Here is a 17,306-nt window from a genome sequence, read left to right as displayed (position 1 = left end):
AAAATTGCTTTTTGGGGAAAGGACCGCGCCGTGAGGGGAGACAGGATGGAATGAGAGAGAATCATCACCAAAAACTTTATTAACGAACTGAGGAGTCTGTAGCACGTTGGCTCCCGGGCCGCCGCACGCCCCTGAGCGGGAACGGGGGTGGCTGCCTGGCCTTACGGGGCTGGGATCCAGGGGCTCTCACACTTGTGACGAGGACTCCTTGTCACTGGGGGTATCTATTGCTAAACCGTCGTCACCGCCTGAAATGACGTGGTTGTTTCGACGCGCGTCCTTTCAGTATTTCCTCTCACATTTCTTAACACTCCTACTGTCTGCAAGGGGCAGCGATTGTGACTCGGAGCCAGTGGGCAGGCTCGTGCACTTCCCTTCATTCTTCCTGCAGTCGCAACAATTGCAACGACACACACAGCCCCACTTCATTCTAGCGTTTATGTTCCTGCGGTCAACAACGCTGGCAGCCCTGTCGGTAGCAAGGCTCTGCACGACAGGGTACTCGGAGCGCAGCAGGGTCTCCCAGTCCACCCAGGTCATGAGGTGCTCTAGGCCCCGCATGGGAGGATACGCCGGGAAATGTGAAAGCAAATGGAGAGTAGAATTAAGCGACATGTTCAGGACCAGAGAGTTCTTGGACTGAGGAGCCCTCCCGGGAATGTTATAAATTTTATATTAAATACTCTCTTCCAACACGATTTTGGTTCACCCTAAAAAATGATTGGTTATCAGGAAATGAAAGGCGCGGTTAATGTCTCACTTCTCGGTGGACACCTCACCCGCGTCGTGAGGGAGAGGAAGTGAAAGAAGAGAGAAGTGTGGTAGTGGAGGGCTCCGGAATAATTTCGACCACCTGGGGATCTTTAACGTGCACTGACATCGCACAGCACACGGGCGCCTTTGCGTTTCGCCTCTATCGAAACGCTAAGGTGCCGGTGTGCTGTGCGATGTCAGTGCATGTTAAAGATCTCCAGGTGGTGGAAATTATTCCGGAGCCCTACACTACGGCACCTCTTTCTTCTTAGTCCCTCCTTTATCCCTTCCCTTACGGTGCTTTTCGGGTGTCGCCGATATGCGAGACAGATACTGCGGCATTTCCTTCCCCCCAAAACCAATTTTCATAAAGACAGTGCAAGAGCATATCACTACCTGTATTTAGGGCACACTCGACAGCGGCGGCCGCATCTCGATGCAGGCAGAGCGCAAAAGAAAAAAAAAACGTGGCTGGGCTGAAGGTCGTTCAAGGTCATTCTCCGGCCTACGCGACGACAGCTTTACCTAGCGTAGTGAAGCTTTTCACTTCAAAAGTTGTTTTGTGAGGAAAGGAAATGGCATAGTAACTGTCTGACATCTCGGTGGTCACCTCAAGCGCGCCGCCGCAAGGGAAGGGATAAAGAAGTGAAAGAAGGGAGAAAGATGTGCTGTAGTGGAGGGCTCCGGATTGGTTTCGACCATCTGGAGCCCTTTAACGTGCAATGACATACCGCACAGCACACTGACGTTTTTTGCGTTTCGCCCCCGCCAAAAGGCAGCCGCCTGTGAAAATCAAATTTGGTTGCGAGGAAAGGCAAAGCACAGTTCACCCTCGGTTGTCCCCTCAACCACTCCCCGAGAGAAGGGATTAAGGAGGGAAGACGAAAGGGCGCCGTAGTAGACGGCTCTGGATCGATTTCTGCCAACAGTTTCTTTAACGGGATCTGACATCCCACAGCTCGCCGGCATCTTGTTTCGACTCCATCGAAACGCGGCCTTCAAGGGCAGGATTTTTGATCCACCCCGCGTGCACTGCGATGTCGGCGCGCGATAACAGTCCATCGAAAGTTACAGTCACGGTGACTTTCGTTTCTCATAACCACTCTGCTGCGGAAAAGACTGCCTGCGCCTCGATTTCGGGAAACTGGGCATGAGGAGTCGTTAAAATTAGGACGCGAAAAACAACGCGGGGGATATGCAAACAAATTGTGAACAGCTCAACGAGTTTGAACACTTCTAGCCAGTCGTTACCCACCATTATGCAGATTGGAACTGTGCGTTAAAAAAGCTCGCAAGACCGCTTTATCGCTTTGTTTGCGATGCAAGACGCGATCAGATTTATATCGATTGATCGCATCAGGCAGAGCTGATTCTACGTTGTTTTAGAATGTTCTAGTAACTCTGAACGCTTTATCTAGAAAGTTCGCTATCAACTTTAAATTGAGCACGGCCGACAGCGGCGGATATTGTGTTCGACGACCGCCGAGCACGCTTGTTGCTACGCCGCCGCCAAGTGATTCAGTCCATTGTGGGCGCTAGTCAGCCCAAATAGAGTTTTGTTTAGACGCCATTTTCGCTGTCGTTCTGCTCCCCGGATTGCGGTCACCACTTCGTGACAATATGCACCTTCCCATCACTTGCAATGTTCGACAGGTGTTCCTGAAAATGAGACGGCAGTGTGCCTGCATGCCATTATGCGAGGTATCTCCTCATGCATTCCTCCAAGCCATGTATGGCCAACTTTCAGCTTGAGCTTCAACCAACTTTTTTATAGCAGCAATTAATACATAATTTTCGTTTATCAGGAATTGACAGCCTGTGTTTCTGGCCGCCATAGTACAAAAGAGACTGTAATAAGCTGTTGGGCTTAAAGTCACGAAGCGACACATAGGTTATGAACGATGCCGCAGTGGAGGGCTCCGGATTAACTTAGATCACCTGAGGTTCCTGGGGTTCATGGGTGCTTTGGAATGTCACCTCAATCTCTCGATCGGGATTCGATCCTGCGACCTTGGGATCAGCAGCCAAATGCCACAGCCACTGAGCCACCACGGCTCAGCTCATAGCACAGATAAGGCTTCAACATGCCTTCAGCAGTGGCAGTTCCCCAGATCAGCAAACATGCAGCGGTGCTGTTCGCATTCTGTTGCTTTCCATCGCGTGGCATGGAAGCCTACTGTAAAAGAAAAACCCTATGCTAAAGCTGATGCAGGTATGACAAAGCCACTATATAATATACTGCACTGTCCACTTCCCACCCAAGCTGCAACTGTCGAGATGGTTTCATTCTTGCTACTCTACATGACTTCCACTGACATCACTGCACCGCTTGAAACTACATGTAAATTTCTTCGTGACCTGTGTTTCACAGCATGTAGCAGAGTTGAGAATGGCAACTGAAGCGTGCAGAATGGCAAACAAGTAATCAGGCCTTTCCTTCTCTACATCAGGTAACTCAAGGCCCTGAACAAAGATATCTTTAAAATTGTGCTGTTCTTGATTTCTGTGCAGCCATTAAGCTGGCATTCCCCTAGCACTTTCCAGCATCTGTGTTTAATATTGGTCGCTCCAGGTAGTAGGGGTATTATGTTACGATTATGTTTGTAATGCAGAAAAGTAAAGCCAACTGCAGCTGATTCTCAGTAATTTAAAGTTGAAACAGACCAAAAATTTGTTCGATTTGCACAATTTTAATTAACGGGAGCCTTTTTATTACACTTGATGTCAACAGGACCAAAACATCAGTTTTAACAAACTGAAAGTTTCAACTTCAATTGAGTTCAAAACAGAGATTACACTGTGCAAGCAGACTCCAAACGAATGGGACACAAGATGATGCCAAATGCAATCAATACAAAGCTCAAGGACAAAACCCTGAAATAACAGGCATCCCTTCATTGCCACACAAGTATGGTCTGAAAAATTAGCAACCACAGAACACCTACTTGGAATAGGAGTCACAGAACAGTCAAAGTTCCCACTTTTCTGCTTACAGTCAGTCCTCCTGTTTGGAAAGACACCATTGCTCCCAAGATACTTCCTTCGTATTACATTAGCATCAATTAAAGTGTTGAGTCAGTGGCACCATGAACGCATGAGCAATAAGTGGCTGTCATTGCTCTACACATCACAGAACCCCATCCAAGCACTGCACATAAGTCACTGACAAAAGCAAAACTTCTCAAATGGGTGCAAATGAATCGCCATAAACTAAGCTTGAACATACAAAACCTTCACAATTCGATGCAATTGATTCACCTGCATAAAATCATGCAAATGAAGAAAAACATGAAGCATTACTACGTTGTGCTTCAAGAAAGAAGAATAACTACAATGCTTCATTACACAGTAATCACTCGTTATAACGAAGTCAGCGGGATGGCGAAAAAATTCGTTATAAGCAATAATTCGATATAAGCGACCACTCGAGAAAATCTAAAGCAGTCGAGCTTTAATTGCGCTGCAACTGCGTAGAAGTCAAAATACAGTGTATTCAGTGAAGCAAAACTTTATTCAGGCGCAAAAAAGGCACTGAGCTTTGGCTGTTTCAAGTTTTTACCGGGTGCGTGCAACCCCTGCCCTAATCTGAGCAAGCATTGCACGAGGCCGCGGTCGCCGCCCATATGCATTCAACCTTCGGGGTATTTCGAATTGCGTAGGCAGTGGCCGCTTTTATGGGGGGTGACGGAAGGCTACAAGAGTATCGCACTGGAAAGCGCCGCATGTAAATGCCGTGGCTCGAGTCTGAGGTTGTGTTTGTTGTGCTCAAAAAACGATTAGCCGCTCATTGTTGGTATGCAGTGCGATCATGAAAACTGAACGGTTTTGCAGTAGGGGCTTGCATGATTATTGGGTAATTTTTTCCCGAGGTGTGCAGCTGTCATGTTTGCAAAACGAGAGCTTTTCATCGCACAGTTGTCGACGACATATGTGCTAATTCTATGGTTCGAGTGTCTGTGTTCGCACAGCGTCGCGTACGCGCCATTGACAAATGCCTAGGAACAAAATTCATTGACCCTAGCACGCATTTAGACCGTTTGTCTAGTTGGATGGCGCGAATCGAGCATGACTAGCTCGAGAATATTGGCAGGGAAACACCATGAAACATTAGACAGCAGTGCAAAAGAAAGGCACAGAAACCAGCAGAAACATATAAACACTGACGGGCACTGTCCACGCCCCTCCTGTGTTTCTATGTTTCAGCTGTTTTCTGTGCCGTTCCTTTGCGCTGCTCTCTAATGTTTCAAGAATGAACCAACTAGCCCAAACTCAAATTTTAGTAGAAAACACCATTGTTACGTTAACCCGACATGTAGACAGCCTGACTCGCTGCTGGCGAGACTCGGATCTTTCGTGTTTTCGGCAAGTTATCGGTCAATTTGCACCGTCAAAAGTGCCACGAATCTAGGGGCAATGTTTTATTGCGATGCAGGCCAATTATGGCGAGCGGCGAGCAAATTTATAGACCATCTTCCCCAAAGTAGTCTTCCTGATCTGTTAACGTAGCTCCTCGTGTTGAACATGGCAAAGGGCATGCGGCCAGCAGTCGCTTGTGTCAAGGCAGCAGCTCGACAACACCGCTGTTCGCACTTGCAAGCCCGACCTGCGGGTCGCCTTCTCGTTTGAAGCGAAGACTCTCGGGAATGACGTTGTTAGCGCGCTTTCGAGAATTTCGCCTGCTTTGGCTGATGTGAAACAATTAGGCTTAGCAACGACTACGGCAGCCAGGGAGCAGCTCAGTTCGTTGCCCAGCTCATTCGCGGTCGGCGTCGTTGCCGAAAGCTTGGCTCACTCGAGACTCTCAAGTGTGAATGGGCTCATAATTGGAGGGACACTTCTTTTGTGCTTTTGTAGCAAAAGCTACACTGGCCACGATCTTGCGATTTCTCTGTGACGGTGCTCCGAGGAGGCACAGGGACAAACCTTGAGCTGTTGCCTAGCAATCGCCGCAGCTGGGCGGACGCCGCACGCTCGTCGCGCCATCTGGCATGATGTCACGCCGCACGCCTCACCGCGGAGCTGCCCTTACGCGCTTAACCGCTAACCAAAGTATTCAATAGTGGTGGCATCTTTGGGAGCCACAGAAACCCCTGCACGCTCACTGAATAAAAAAAATTGGCTGTGGTTTATCTATGATTAACCCTAGTTGAATAGCGAAAGCTTCGTTTCCTCGGCACGTCGTCTACGCAGCGTCTCATTCCGACGCTCTCGAGAACTTAAACCGGTCTCTTCCGCAGTTGAAGGTCACTCCGGGATGTGGCACGACTTCTTTTAGCTGCATCTTTGTAACCACGCTTCTCGAGTTGTGCCGCGCGTTCTTCTGGCGTCTCTTTCGCGCTCTCCATAATGACTAAAATACACTGAGTTCTTGCAAAGTGCATATATATATATATATATATATATATATATATTCTCCCTCACCACATCTTCATTACAAGGCTTCTCGAGTCGTGCCGCGCGTTCTTCTGTCGGCTCTTGAGTGCATTGCATCTTCCTCTCTTCGTTCTGTCGTTGTTGCGTCTCTTTTGCGCTCTCCATAACGACTACAATACACTGAGTTCTCGCAAAGTGCATATATATATATATATATATATATATATATATACACCCCCTGGGAAGCGACACCTCTCCCTCACCGCATCTTCATTACAAGGCTTCTCGAGTCGTGCCGCGCGTTCTTCCGGCATCTCTTGAGCGCGTTGTCTTCGTTTCATTCTGTCGCTGTTGCGTCTCTTTCGCGCTTTCCATAACGACTACAATACACTGAGGCGAAGCGCATATATATATATCTCCCGCGAAGCGACACTTCCTCTCCCTCTACCCCAGCAGAGCACATCTGGTGGAGCGAGTGGCGACGGCAGCGGGGTCGATGGCGGCGCCATCTGTTGGAGCGCAACTGCGGCGTTGCTAGGCAACAGCGGCTCAAGGTCGTTCGTCGGCCACGGCATATGGCTGAAGTGCGCAACGAGCCAAAATGGCTCGCTAGCTGGCATAGTAAAGCATTCGCTTTAAAAAAAAAAAACTTGTTTCGAGGCAGGGAATCGAACTAGGCCCTTTGGCGCTTGAGGTGGAGACGCTACCACTCAGCCACGACGGCTCAAGGTTTGATCATGAATGAAGGTGCATCTAGTGAATGCACGGGTTTCATATATTAACTCTTCCGATGCAGAAGTCGCCACGCTTTTGCTACGTAGATCCTGGCTTAACAGAGCTAAACCATCAGCAATTTTTTGGCATGTATCAGTGCCAGAAGTGGTTTTTAGAGCAGTAAAATTTTGCTCATCAAGCACACCCCATGGAATGCTACGGCACAAGTCTGCCCGCGGTCTTTTGGCCACTTTTCGGCATCCAAGAGACCGCGGTTTTCTGCCATAGCAAAGCATCAGGAAAACTTTATTTCGTGTGGATTCTATCATGGGGGACACCAGCGATGCGATTGAGCCCGATTCGGGTGTGCTGCACGACAGAATTTTTCACCTTCCGTTTGCTCTGTCGTAAACAGCTGGGGGCACTCGGCACTCGCTTGGTACTTGTTACTAGGCAGGTCATCTGTCGTAGATTTAGTACTTTTGTGGCCTGTTCTGTGCCTGCACGAGACTGACTCGTTGGCAGTATTATTTGACACTGCATGTGCAAAGGGTCGCCCGCTCAGCGGCGGCGCCTCCGCTCGCCACTTCACTCTAAGCGGTTCAAACCCTTCGTGCACTTCGAGTAATGCGGCTTAAAATGCATGTGTTTGGGCCGGGACCGGAAGAAATTTCGAATAAAGCGATATTTTGAGTAAAGTGATTTCGTTATAACGAGGGATTACTAAAAGACGCTTCTTACATGTATGCAACAACAGCCTGTATCACCTGAAAGCATTTTTGTTATTTTATTTCTTTTTAAAGAAATGTTATCAGGCACAGGCATGACTAAAAATGCAGATCTCGCTTCAAGTTTCTTCCCATGGACAGACCATCATGGCAAAGCCGAGCATTGTTTATGTCAATGTTTTCAATGCTGGAACATGTTGCGGCAAGCTTAAAAAAAGAAGGTTGCACTTGCACTCATGCCATATTTTCTGTTCCCAAATGCTGAATGCACATTTTCAACTCATGGGCTGACCCAATCAAATATGACTACGGGCCTCCGGAACACCTTCAAGTCAGCAATAGGACTTTGCTCTACCCCCTCAATATGCAGCCTTTGCCCAATACACTTCTTGTTACTTCTAGAATACTGCAAAGTCACTCAAGACTGCATTTTGAAATGTACATCTTGAACAACGATTTGCACACACTGTCCTGGTAAAACCTCACCTAGTTTCTGCAAGTCCAGCCAGCTTAATGAAGCAAACCAGGTGGTCTTGGCTCTTAACAGCATATGAATAGGCTGTACCACCGAAAATGTTTTAGTAAAGCAACCAACTTTTCCACCTGTCTGCCATGGTGTCCTCACTCCATAGCTGGCTGAAGGAAAAGCATAGAAGAGCAGACTGTTTATCACCACTGACATAACACCGTCTTGGCTCTTGAAGCTGACCTTGATCTGTACAGCGCACACAAGTAAGAAAGTTTCAAGCTGATCTCGGCACTTGGAGACATGCGGCGCTTGGACAGTCCCGCTGAATGTAGAAAGTGCCCCCGCCTTGGAAGAACACGCTTTCACTCCACATTTACCACAGACCACAGCTGGATGCAGAAGGCCCCTTATGTCCTGACTTGAAACCTGCCAGCCTTGGTGACATACTTGACGCCCTTGAAAGGCTTGTACTTCTGCAGAAAGTGACACGGAAAAAATTTTGTAGCCCTGTTAATAGCGATTACTGTTCTCAATACGTATCTCAATTTCAGTTTTGACATTTCCATGTTAGATAGCTTATGTAGCTCATCTGGTAACAGATGAGCTACATAAGCTTTATTAGAAGTATTAATACAGTAAAAGCCTTTCAATTCCTAAGTGAAACACTACAAAACTTCATATGCTCTCTTCTGTTACATTGCTCATTGTCCCTCTGCTTGCTACGTTCACTTTGATAGGGTTCTGCAGCATGCTTTACATGTAAAAGAAAGTGAATATTGGCTCTCTGCTGAAACCTTATGACAAAATGTTATGCTTTACAATTATTTACTTTGCCACAAAGAACAAAACCGAATGGTTATCTGTTTAACAGCTGCTCAAGCTACAGCAGTCCTCAGCAATGTGCAGAGAATCTTTGTCACTTCAGAACCTTCTTCACAATCACGCACATTCCTCCACTAGCCAAGTCCTCCCATGGCTAGGCTGCAATTGTTAAGAAGCAGTGTAATCCTGGCAATGCAGTTGCTGAAATGGAAATTGTTTTTTTTGGGGGGGAAGGAAATGGCGCAGTATTTATCTCACAAGGGATAAAGGAGGGACTAAGAGAAAAAAGGAAGAAAGAGGTGCCATAGTGGAGGGCTCTGAAATAATTTCGACCACCTGGGGATCTTTAATGTGCACTGACACTGTACAGCACTCTGCACTGCACATTTCTAAGCACATCGAATGTGCTCTGAAATGGTGCTTATCTCGCAATTCCGTGTTATTGGCATTTCATACAACTTGACTTTGCAGGTGCAAGTGACCAAAATCTGTCAGAAAATTGTGTCTAATCCTCTGATTTTAGTTCAAACAGTGATGACAGTTATGCCCAATCATCAACAGGTGCCAGACGATGAATTTTGTTTTCACTGCTGCCAAAGAGATTCACGATTTTCCGAGCCTTTCTGAATGTACTGGACATGTTCTGAATGATTCATTGACACAAGCAGCAAAGTGGATCGAGTTTTCTCCAAAGCGGCAACCCGGGGTCGACCTTGGCATCGCACTGTGGAGTAGCAGAAAGCAATTTGAGCCAGCAATTGACATTTTTTTTTACTGATTGAAATGTTTAGCATAAACAGTAGGCCTGCGCAAATATTCGATCACTTCGAATTATGATTGAATAGTCTAAAATATCGAAAGTGATCGAGAGTATTCAATATTACGATTCAAACCGAATGTTTGGCATTCGCAATCTTGAAGTATCCATCCCAAGCGAACAATGTTTCTGGAACTCTTACTTCGTACTCCGGGATTGCAACGCGGCAAGCACACAACCAAACCCCCACTCTGCGTCGCGTGCTTGCACTCCCATGCATATGCCAGTGCCCAGATCTGTCCCTGCCAGGTCTCTGCGGCTAAGCTCCCCATGGTGTGCACGCACCATAGCCAGCCCGGCGGCTAGAGAGATTTAGCATAGCATGATCAGTTTCCACGCGCCGTTAGTGCACTGACTGGTCCCAACAGGGCAAGCATGCAAATAGATGGCTGGCGCCTGGGGCCTTGTGGCGTCCTCGGGGAGATCTGCACATGCACAGTGGGCAGTGGCTCCCCGCAGAAGCGGATCACCATGGCGGCCGCGGACTGCGCTATGCTAAACTTCTCCAATCGGAGGACAAGAGGTTCTTTTGATTTCCGCGGAATCAGTTTAGCTGACTGCAGGTGCCGCAGCTACTCTTCTTCGCGTGAAATTCGCGAATCAAGCACGACGGCACGAGAGTAAGCTAGCACAAAGCACATTGTGATGGGTGCCTTCTTTCCGACCCCTTTCGCGCGGTGGCGCTGGGCGCATAATGCATATGCCCAGCAGGTGTTCATAAAGTCATCGCCTAAAAGCACTAGCTGTGCAGCGATGCAACTGCAATTAAGACCAGCATTTGGGAGTCTCATAGATAGGTCTCACACCACGAAAATGCATCGCCTTCGTATGTAGGCCAACTCCCCAAGTTCCAATGGCCACTTTTACAGGACGTCGACACAATTTCAGTGAGTGCCTCAGTGCAGTATTTCTTTTTTCATGTAATGGCCTTATGTGTTCGAAAAATACATGATTTTGAAAATGCATATTATGCCATTCGATCTTTGTTGTTTCCTAGAAGTATTCGAAATATTTGCTTCGAAATTATTCCAAGAAAATGACTATTCCGATAACTATTTCTGTATGTTTGAATGATTATTTCTCACACAGTAACACATAAAATGTATATTCTACAATTTTTAATATCCTATTTTTTGATTGAATACATTTAACTTATTCAAAAAATTTTGTCTGAGCCACTGCAATTTTGGCACTCAAAAATTTTTTTTCCTGCATACACAATTTGCATTCAGCTGTTTCCATATTCCATTAAAAAGAGGGCCCTATTAGCCACACTCTGATGTGCTGCAATAAAGCAAAATGTTTAAATTTATTGTTGAATACATTTTTTACGCACATCACCCTGAAATTACCAGTTTTCTCATAATAAGGAAAGAGTTAAAAGTGTATTTTCACTAAGAAGCAAGCTAGGGTGAAAAAAGGACAGTAGAACTGCAATTATATATAATTTTTGGAAGACCATGTGAAACTGCTGTATAATCTGAAAAATAATATTGTTTGGTACAGCATGAGATTAAGATCCCAAATCTGCTATAGTGCAAGGCTCCAGATTAACTTTGACCACATGCACTGACACTGTACAGCACACAGATGTTTCCGCAACACGCTTCCATCGAAATGTGGTCATCGTGGCCGGCATTCAATCCTGCGACCTTGGCCTTAACAGCAAACCACCATAGCCACTAAGGCACCGTGACATGTAATACTGTCGAACCCGGATATATCGAACTCAAAGGGGACTGCGAAATACTAATTCTATTTAGGGTCGTTTCGCGCGAAACATCCCATCCCCAAAGCGACCACAGTTGATTCTTTAGAAAAAAACTGGGCTTGTTGGCGATTGTGCAAATAGAGTTTCATCAAAGTATTTTTCTAAAAAAAAAAAAAAATCTCACTGAAGTGTTTTTTGAAGTTTTTGCAAAGAAGCAAAAGCTAGTTGGAGGTAAAAAATTTTAAATTAAGCATGAAACAGGATACAATGTGAGATAATGTTTTTGAATATTTCACTTGTGTTGCTCTTTAATTTGACTTTATTAATAAAACCCAGTAAGAACTTTCTGCATTTTCTTGGTTCATTACAAAAGCACAAAAAAATAAATAGGCAGCAGCATATTCCATAGCGAAGGCACAGTGCAGCAGTGCCTGCCGGTGAGGCTGGTTCTGAACTTCAAAAAATTTCTTGCCTCAAACATAATTTATTCTAATTAAAATTTCTAGATTACAAGCTAAGAAGTTTGTGTATATAATGATTCTCCTTATGCATTTTTATCTGGAAAGCCTTGACACGTAATTTATGCCTGAAGCTCAGGAAACGTCCCTTTTTGGGAATTCTGGAAGTAAATTTCTCAATAAGTGCCATCTTTACACACTTAATTTGTGAACTCCTATTACCTGGGTTTATATAACAAAAACTTTTACTCGCATGTTCTCCCTGCGGTGCCAGACCACCACCATTGCACACGTGCATGCACGTAAGACAGGCTTGGGAAGATCGGCCCGGCCACATCGCCGTGTGCGGCTGCGAAGGGCGCGAGTGGTGAGGAGACGAACTGCAGGCCGTTTACCAGGCTCACTCGTGCTGGAAGTCGCTTTCCCATACGAACAGTTGTGCGCGAACCGTTGCTGTTCAGTTTACTGCTAGTTTACTGCTAGCCGGGCCGCATGCAAGAGCCCCGTTCTATCACCTGTTATCTCCATTTGCCTCTGACTGCTGGGTTCGAGATTGTATTGTTCTGCATTTATTGCTTTTAGCTGCAAGCGCTGTCATGCCATGCCGCAGGGAACTACATAGCGAGGGATTCGAGTTGGGGGGGGTCGACGTATAGGTGGCAATATACAGTATATATTGCGCATTATGACCTTTCTAGACTTTTCTAGAGCGTGTTAACAAAATTTTCGCGTAATTTGCGCACCCCATTTAAGAAGCCTGAAATGAAAGAAAAAGGTGTGCAAATTACGGCAGTAAAAATGTGACTCTCTTTAACAATTAAAAATATTTAAAAAATCAATTACAACAGGCGAAAGCAGGAAAAAGTTATTGCAGCTTGAACGTTAACGAAGTTTACATAAAAAATTCCTTAGAACTCACTTTTTTTGCTGAACCAAGATAATGCAAAAAATACTTGCATGGTTTCATTAATCGAGTCAAATAAAAGAACAATGCAAGTGAAATATTCAAATATAATATCAGTCATCATATCGTTTCATGCATAATTTTGAAAATTTTTGCCTCCAACCAACTTATGTTTCTTAGCGGAAACATTTAAGAGCACTTACGTGAGGAAAAATTTTTTTCAGAAAACATACCGATGAAACTCTATATTCACAATTACCAACTAGCCCAATTTTTTTCAAAACACTCAGCAGTGGTCGCTTTTGGGTGTGGGACCTTTTGCATGGATGGACCCTATATTGATAATTCCACAGATAAAAAAATGACGATATATAAGCTAATCTGTAAACTAGAAGCAAGGATACTACAATGCACCAACGCCAGTGATGCACTTCTAGCAGCAACGTGCAGCCTGCCAGCGTGCTGGCAGTGCATCGCTCGTGAGGAGCTACTAGGCCTGCATCAAAGCCACAGCGGATGGTGCTCTGGAACAAGCTGCTGCATATCATAAGAAATACAGTCGAACCGCGATATATCGAACAGCGCGGTGATCGCAAAATAGTTCGATATAGCCAGAATTCGATATATAAAATCATGTAGAAAACGCATCAAAAACTAGCAGAAATCAATCAATGAACGAATCGTGGCACAATAGACACTCACTTGAAGCTTCAAACAAAGTATTTATTTCGCGGGCTGAAAGTACTGTAGCAGTGTAGCCTGCTTCATATTGGCAACTGCGTGCTTGACCACGGTGTCCTCAACATAGTCCAAACGGTCCACAAGAGATAGTCCCGTGCCTTCTGTTGCGCCGCAGTAGCGGCGTACAAGGGCCAAGGTAGCTACAGCCTCAGTTGCAGTTGGGAGCGGGGCAACATCAGCGTTTGCGGGATCAAGCTCGGCAGCTTCATCGTTTGGCCGCTCAGCAGTAACTTCTGCTGCGATCTCCACATCTGTTAACTCCGCCACTGTTCCGGTGCTGTCGTCACCACCAACGAATTCGTCAATGCATATGCTGTGCGGCTCAGCACCGACAAAGCGCTCCAACTGGCTCCAGGTTTCTTCGAGCTGGCATTCTTCCTCTGTGCCGTCCAACGCCAAATCTTCGGTTGCTTCCTCGGAAGCTTCTTCAATGCGGCTCACGAAACCCGCATGCTGAAAGCAGTGAACTATTGTCGACTGCTTGACGCTGTCCCACGAGGCTTTCAGCATTTGAATGGCACTCAAAAGGTCAATCTTTAGCTCTTGGCCCATCCGCAGCTTTATCAGCAAAATGTCGATGAGCCGACACTTATAAATGGACTTGAAAGCACGAATAATGCCCTGGTCTAATGGCTGCAGCTTCGACGTCGTGTTCGGCGGCAAAAAAATGAATTTCAATATTGCTCAGCTGGACATCGGTGTGGTGTGCTGTGCAATTGTCAACGATGAGGCAAACTGTCCGGCCTTGACGCGCCAGCTCAGAGTCCCATCCCATGCCTTCAACCATTTTTGGAATATATCCTGAGTCATCCACGATTTCTTGTTCCAGGCATATGTAACCGGAACGCTGGGGCAGTTGCGCATGCACATCGGGGTTTGGAACTTGCCTATGACAAGTGGCCGCAGCTTCGTGCTTCCGTCCGTATTGGAAGCCAACAGAACTGTGATACGAGCCTTGCCTTGCTTGCTGCCGTGGCACTTGTCTCCGCGGGTGTCGAGCGTTTGTCGTGGAAGCATTTGCCAGAACAGGCCCGTTTCGTCAGCATTAAATATCTGATTGGGCTCATACTTGGCGAGAACCTAAGGCCACTCTTGTTCAAGCCACTTCTTATCTCGCCTTCATTGGCGTCCTCACTTTACCCCGAGACTGTCTTACCAACAATGTTAAAGCGGGCCTTAAAACGTTGCAGCCAACCGCTGCTGGCATTGAAGTTCTCGGCGACGAGAATGAACGCAGCAAAGTTCCTGGCCTTCTCTAATAGCATTGGCCCCGATAAAGGAATATTCCGGGCCCTTACGTCGATAAACCATTTGTAAAGCACCTTCTCGATGTCTTCAAAGGCAGCTTTGCGCACCCGCCGCGCGCCTGTGTGCTGGTTTTTTTCTGCCTTGGCCTTTATGTCCCTTGTTTTCAAGCAGAGTGCTCAAAGTGCTCCTTGGTATGTTGAAAGCTTCGGCGACGCTTGACTTTATTTCGCCATTTTTAACGCGCTGTATTGCTTCCAATTTCGCAGCAAATGTCAGGGACGTCCGCTTCTTCGCGTTTGCAGCCATCACACCAACCACGCCACAACAGGCCTAAGCCACACACGATAACAATGACTGGCGTAGCACAAGCGGCGGCACTGAGACGCATGTGTCGTTGACGTCAACTAGCCAAGCCACGACAAGCTGGCCACGCCACGCGAAGCCGCCGCATGCGTACGCCGCTACATTCAAATGGCGCCCTCGGCGCGATCGATGTGGGCAGCTATCGGATGCAACAGTTGGGAACGCCCATCGCGCCGCCGCTATCTTCGAGGGTGTTGCGGGAAAGCTCGCCTCCTGTCAACACAGCGCACATGGTCTGGGGCGGCGGAGTTCGATATATCCAATTTTACATCCGGCCCCGTTCGAAATAAAAAATTAAAAATGCATGCGATTTTCCACGTGATATAGAAAGTGTTCGATGTACGCAATAATTCGATATATCCGTGTTCGATATATAGAGGTTCGACTGTAATCGCCCATTAAAATTAAAGTACAGTTGGTTTCCACAACGCCTTTGGCAGAGAAGCACACCAGGGGAGGGATACCGCTTGACTTTACATTTTGGTTGGCCTCACCGCATAACAGCGATGTGGCGTGGAAATCGAGTACAAAAGACTGAAGGCCACCTTCAAACACATCCCACGTTCACCTCATCACGTGGTTTAACAGTGCTAGCGCTGCCAGCGAGTGCCCAAGGCCGCGTAGCTGACCTGTCTCTATGCACAAAAAGTGATCGAAAAGTGTTCTTAGCAGAAGCCCCACTAGCAGCGGTGTGGTACTCCGTTTGATGTAGACTCCATCCCAGTAGTTCCTCGCAGCACTACCAAAGCTGCGATGAGTACACAGGCAACATTTTGACGCCACGGAATAAAGCGCTATTATAAAATAGGCATACAGGCATATGGGACAGCTTGCTTTAAAGTGCACATGCACCAAACACTTTTTCATACTGAACCTTACCGAACACTTGCGGTACGTACCCTATTTCTCGAGTTTATCGTGCACAACATTTGCGTGCTCTAAAACATCTTTTCCAAAATGACAGCGCCCTTCGAAGCAGGACTGCTGGCCTTGGACTGAATTCGTCATTGTTACTGCCATTTCAGCATGCTCACTGGCCATAAATAGGGTATCAGGCTTTTGCTTCGTCTCATCTCGCCTATAACAACATATTCTCAATAAATTTGCTTTATTTTTTATTTAGAGTGACGATTCTGCCAGTTATAGTCCTAAAAAGGAGCGTCGATTTGTTGACAAATGTGGTTCCCATTCTAACAACCAGATGGTGCCATCAGGTCTCCGTCTGCATATGCTGAACTAAAAAGATGAATGTGACAAATGGCGTAACATTCCGCAAAATGCTTGCGCTTAGTATACGTAAGAGTGTGTATGCCTACGGTACACAGTGTCAATTTAGGCTCTTTACCATATCTGTGTACGCCGCGAGCAGATGACACGCAGACGACCAGACACAGATGAACGCGTTTACCACACTCTCCCGATTTGTTGAGGAGGCCTCTGCCTTTGGTAGAGCTGCAAGTTAGTTATGGGATGGAGTATAGGATGTTCTGCTGAGGGCAAGTTTGATAAATACAAACAGCAGTGCTAAACTTGTGCACTGCACTTATTTTCAAGGAAATTTTCCAACTGTTTAGCATAAACAATGATTCAGTGTAGCCGGGTTAGACTACTGTATTTACTTGCACTCTCCTGTTTCATCAAAGCTTCTCTCCTCCTCCCGTATTTACTTGCAAAACAAATGCAGTAGTGCAATGAATGCACCTACTGTTCTGGCCCTCAAAATGCACCATTGCCTATTAGGGGTTTACTTTCATTTCAGAAATGCAGTGCTAGCAACACACTTAGTATGCAAATAATTCTGGATTCAACGTTACATGCAGCTAGTATTTTCCGACACCCCAGAATCGTGCAGTATAAATTAATGAGCACTGCGGCAATCTTAATCTTTTCCCCTCTGCTCATGTATTACCGTGCTTCCAACATAAGTGCACTTTTCAGCCAATTGTACACAATTTTGTGTCGTCATATTTTCCCTAGAGGAAGGTATTCTTGTATGATGTATTCTTGTGGGGATTGCTTTTCGTCAAAATGTGTTAATGTAAAATAATCTGCTCAAAATTGACAGTGCCAACTCTAATATTACAGAAAAGACTGCAACACAACTAGAAGGGATCTAGGCTGTTTGGACCAATGCAGAAAGTAATAAGCAGGAATTAAAATATGCTGAATACTCAACAGTGGGATGCATTTACTTCCCATGAGTGT

At 46.2% G+C, this 17,306-nt stretch overlaps 1 protein-coding gene across 2 annotated transcripts in view; it reads right to left on the bottom strand.

Moving 5' to 3' along the window:
* Window positions 1-3,441: 3,441 nt before the first annotated feature.
* The window catches only part of LOC144115674 (AP-3 complex subunit mu-2-like), a 77,280-nt gene continuing 63,415 nt past the window's right edge, over window positions 3,442-17,306 (bottom strand). For both annotated transcript variants that reach the window (XM_077650134.1, XM_077650135.1), the window contains one exon: window positions 3,442-8,510. In XM_077650134.1, the coding sequence (XP_077506260.1) occupies window positions 8,445-8,510 (66 nt within the window). In that variant the 3' untranslated portion in view covers window positions 3,442-8,444. The remainder of the gene's footprint in view (window positions 8,511-17,306) is intronic.

Source organism: Amblyomma americanum, chromosome 1, assembly GCF_052857255.1.
Source record: "Amblyomma americanum isolate KBUSLIRL-KWMA chromosome 1, ASM5285725v1, whole genome shotgun sequence".
In the NCBI taxonomy this organism is placed as follows: Eukaryota; Metazoa; Arthropoda; class Arachnida; order Ixodida; family Ixodidae; genus Amblyomma; species Amblyomma americanum.
This window is presented reverse-complemented; position numbering and strand designations above follow the sequence as displayed.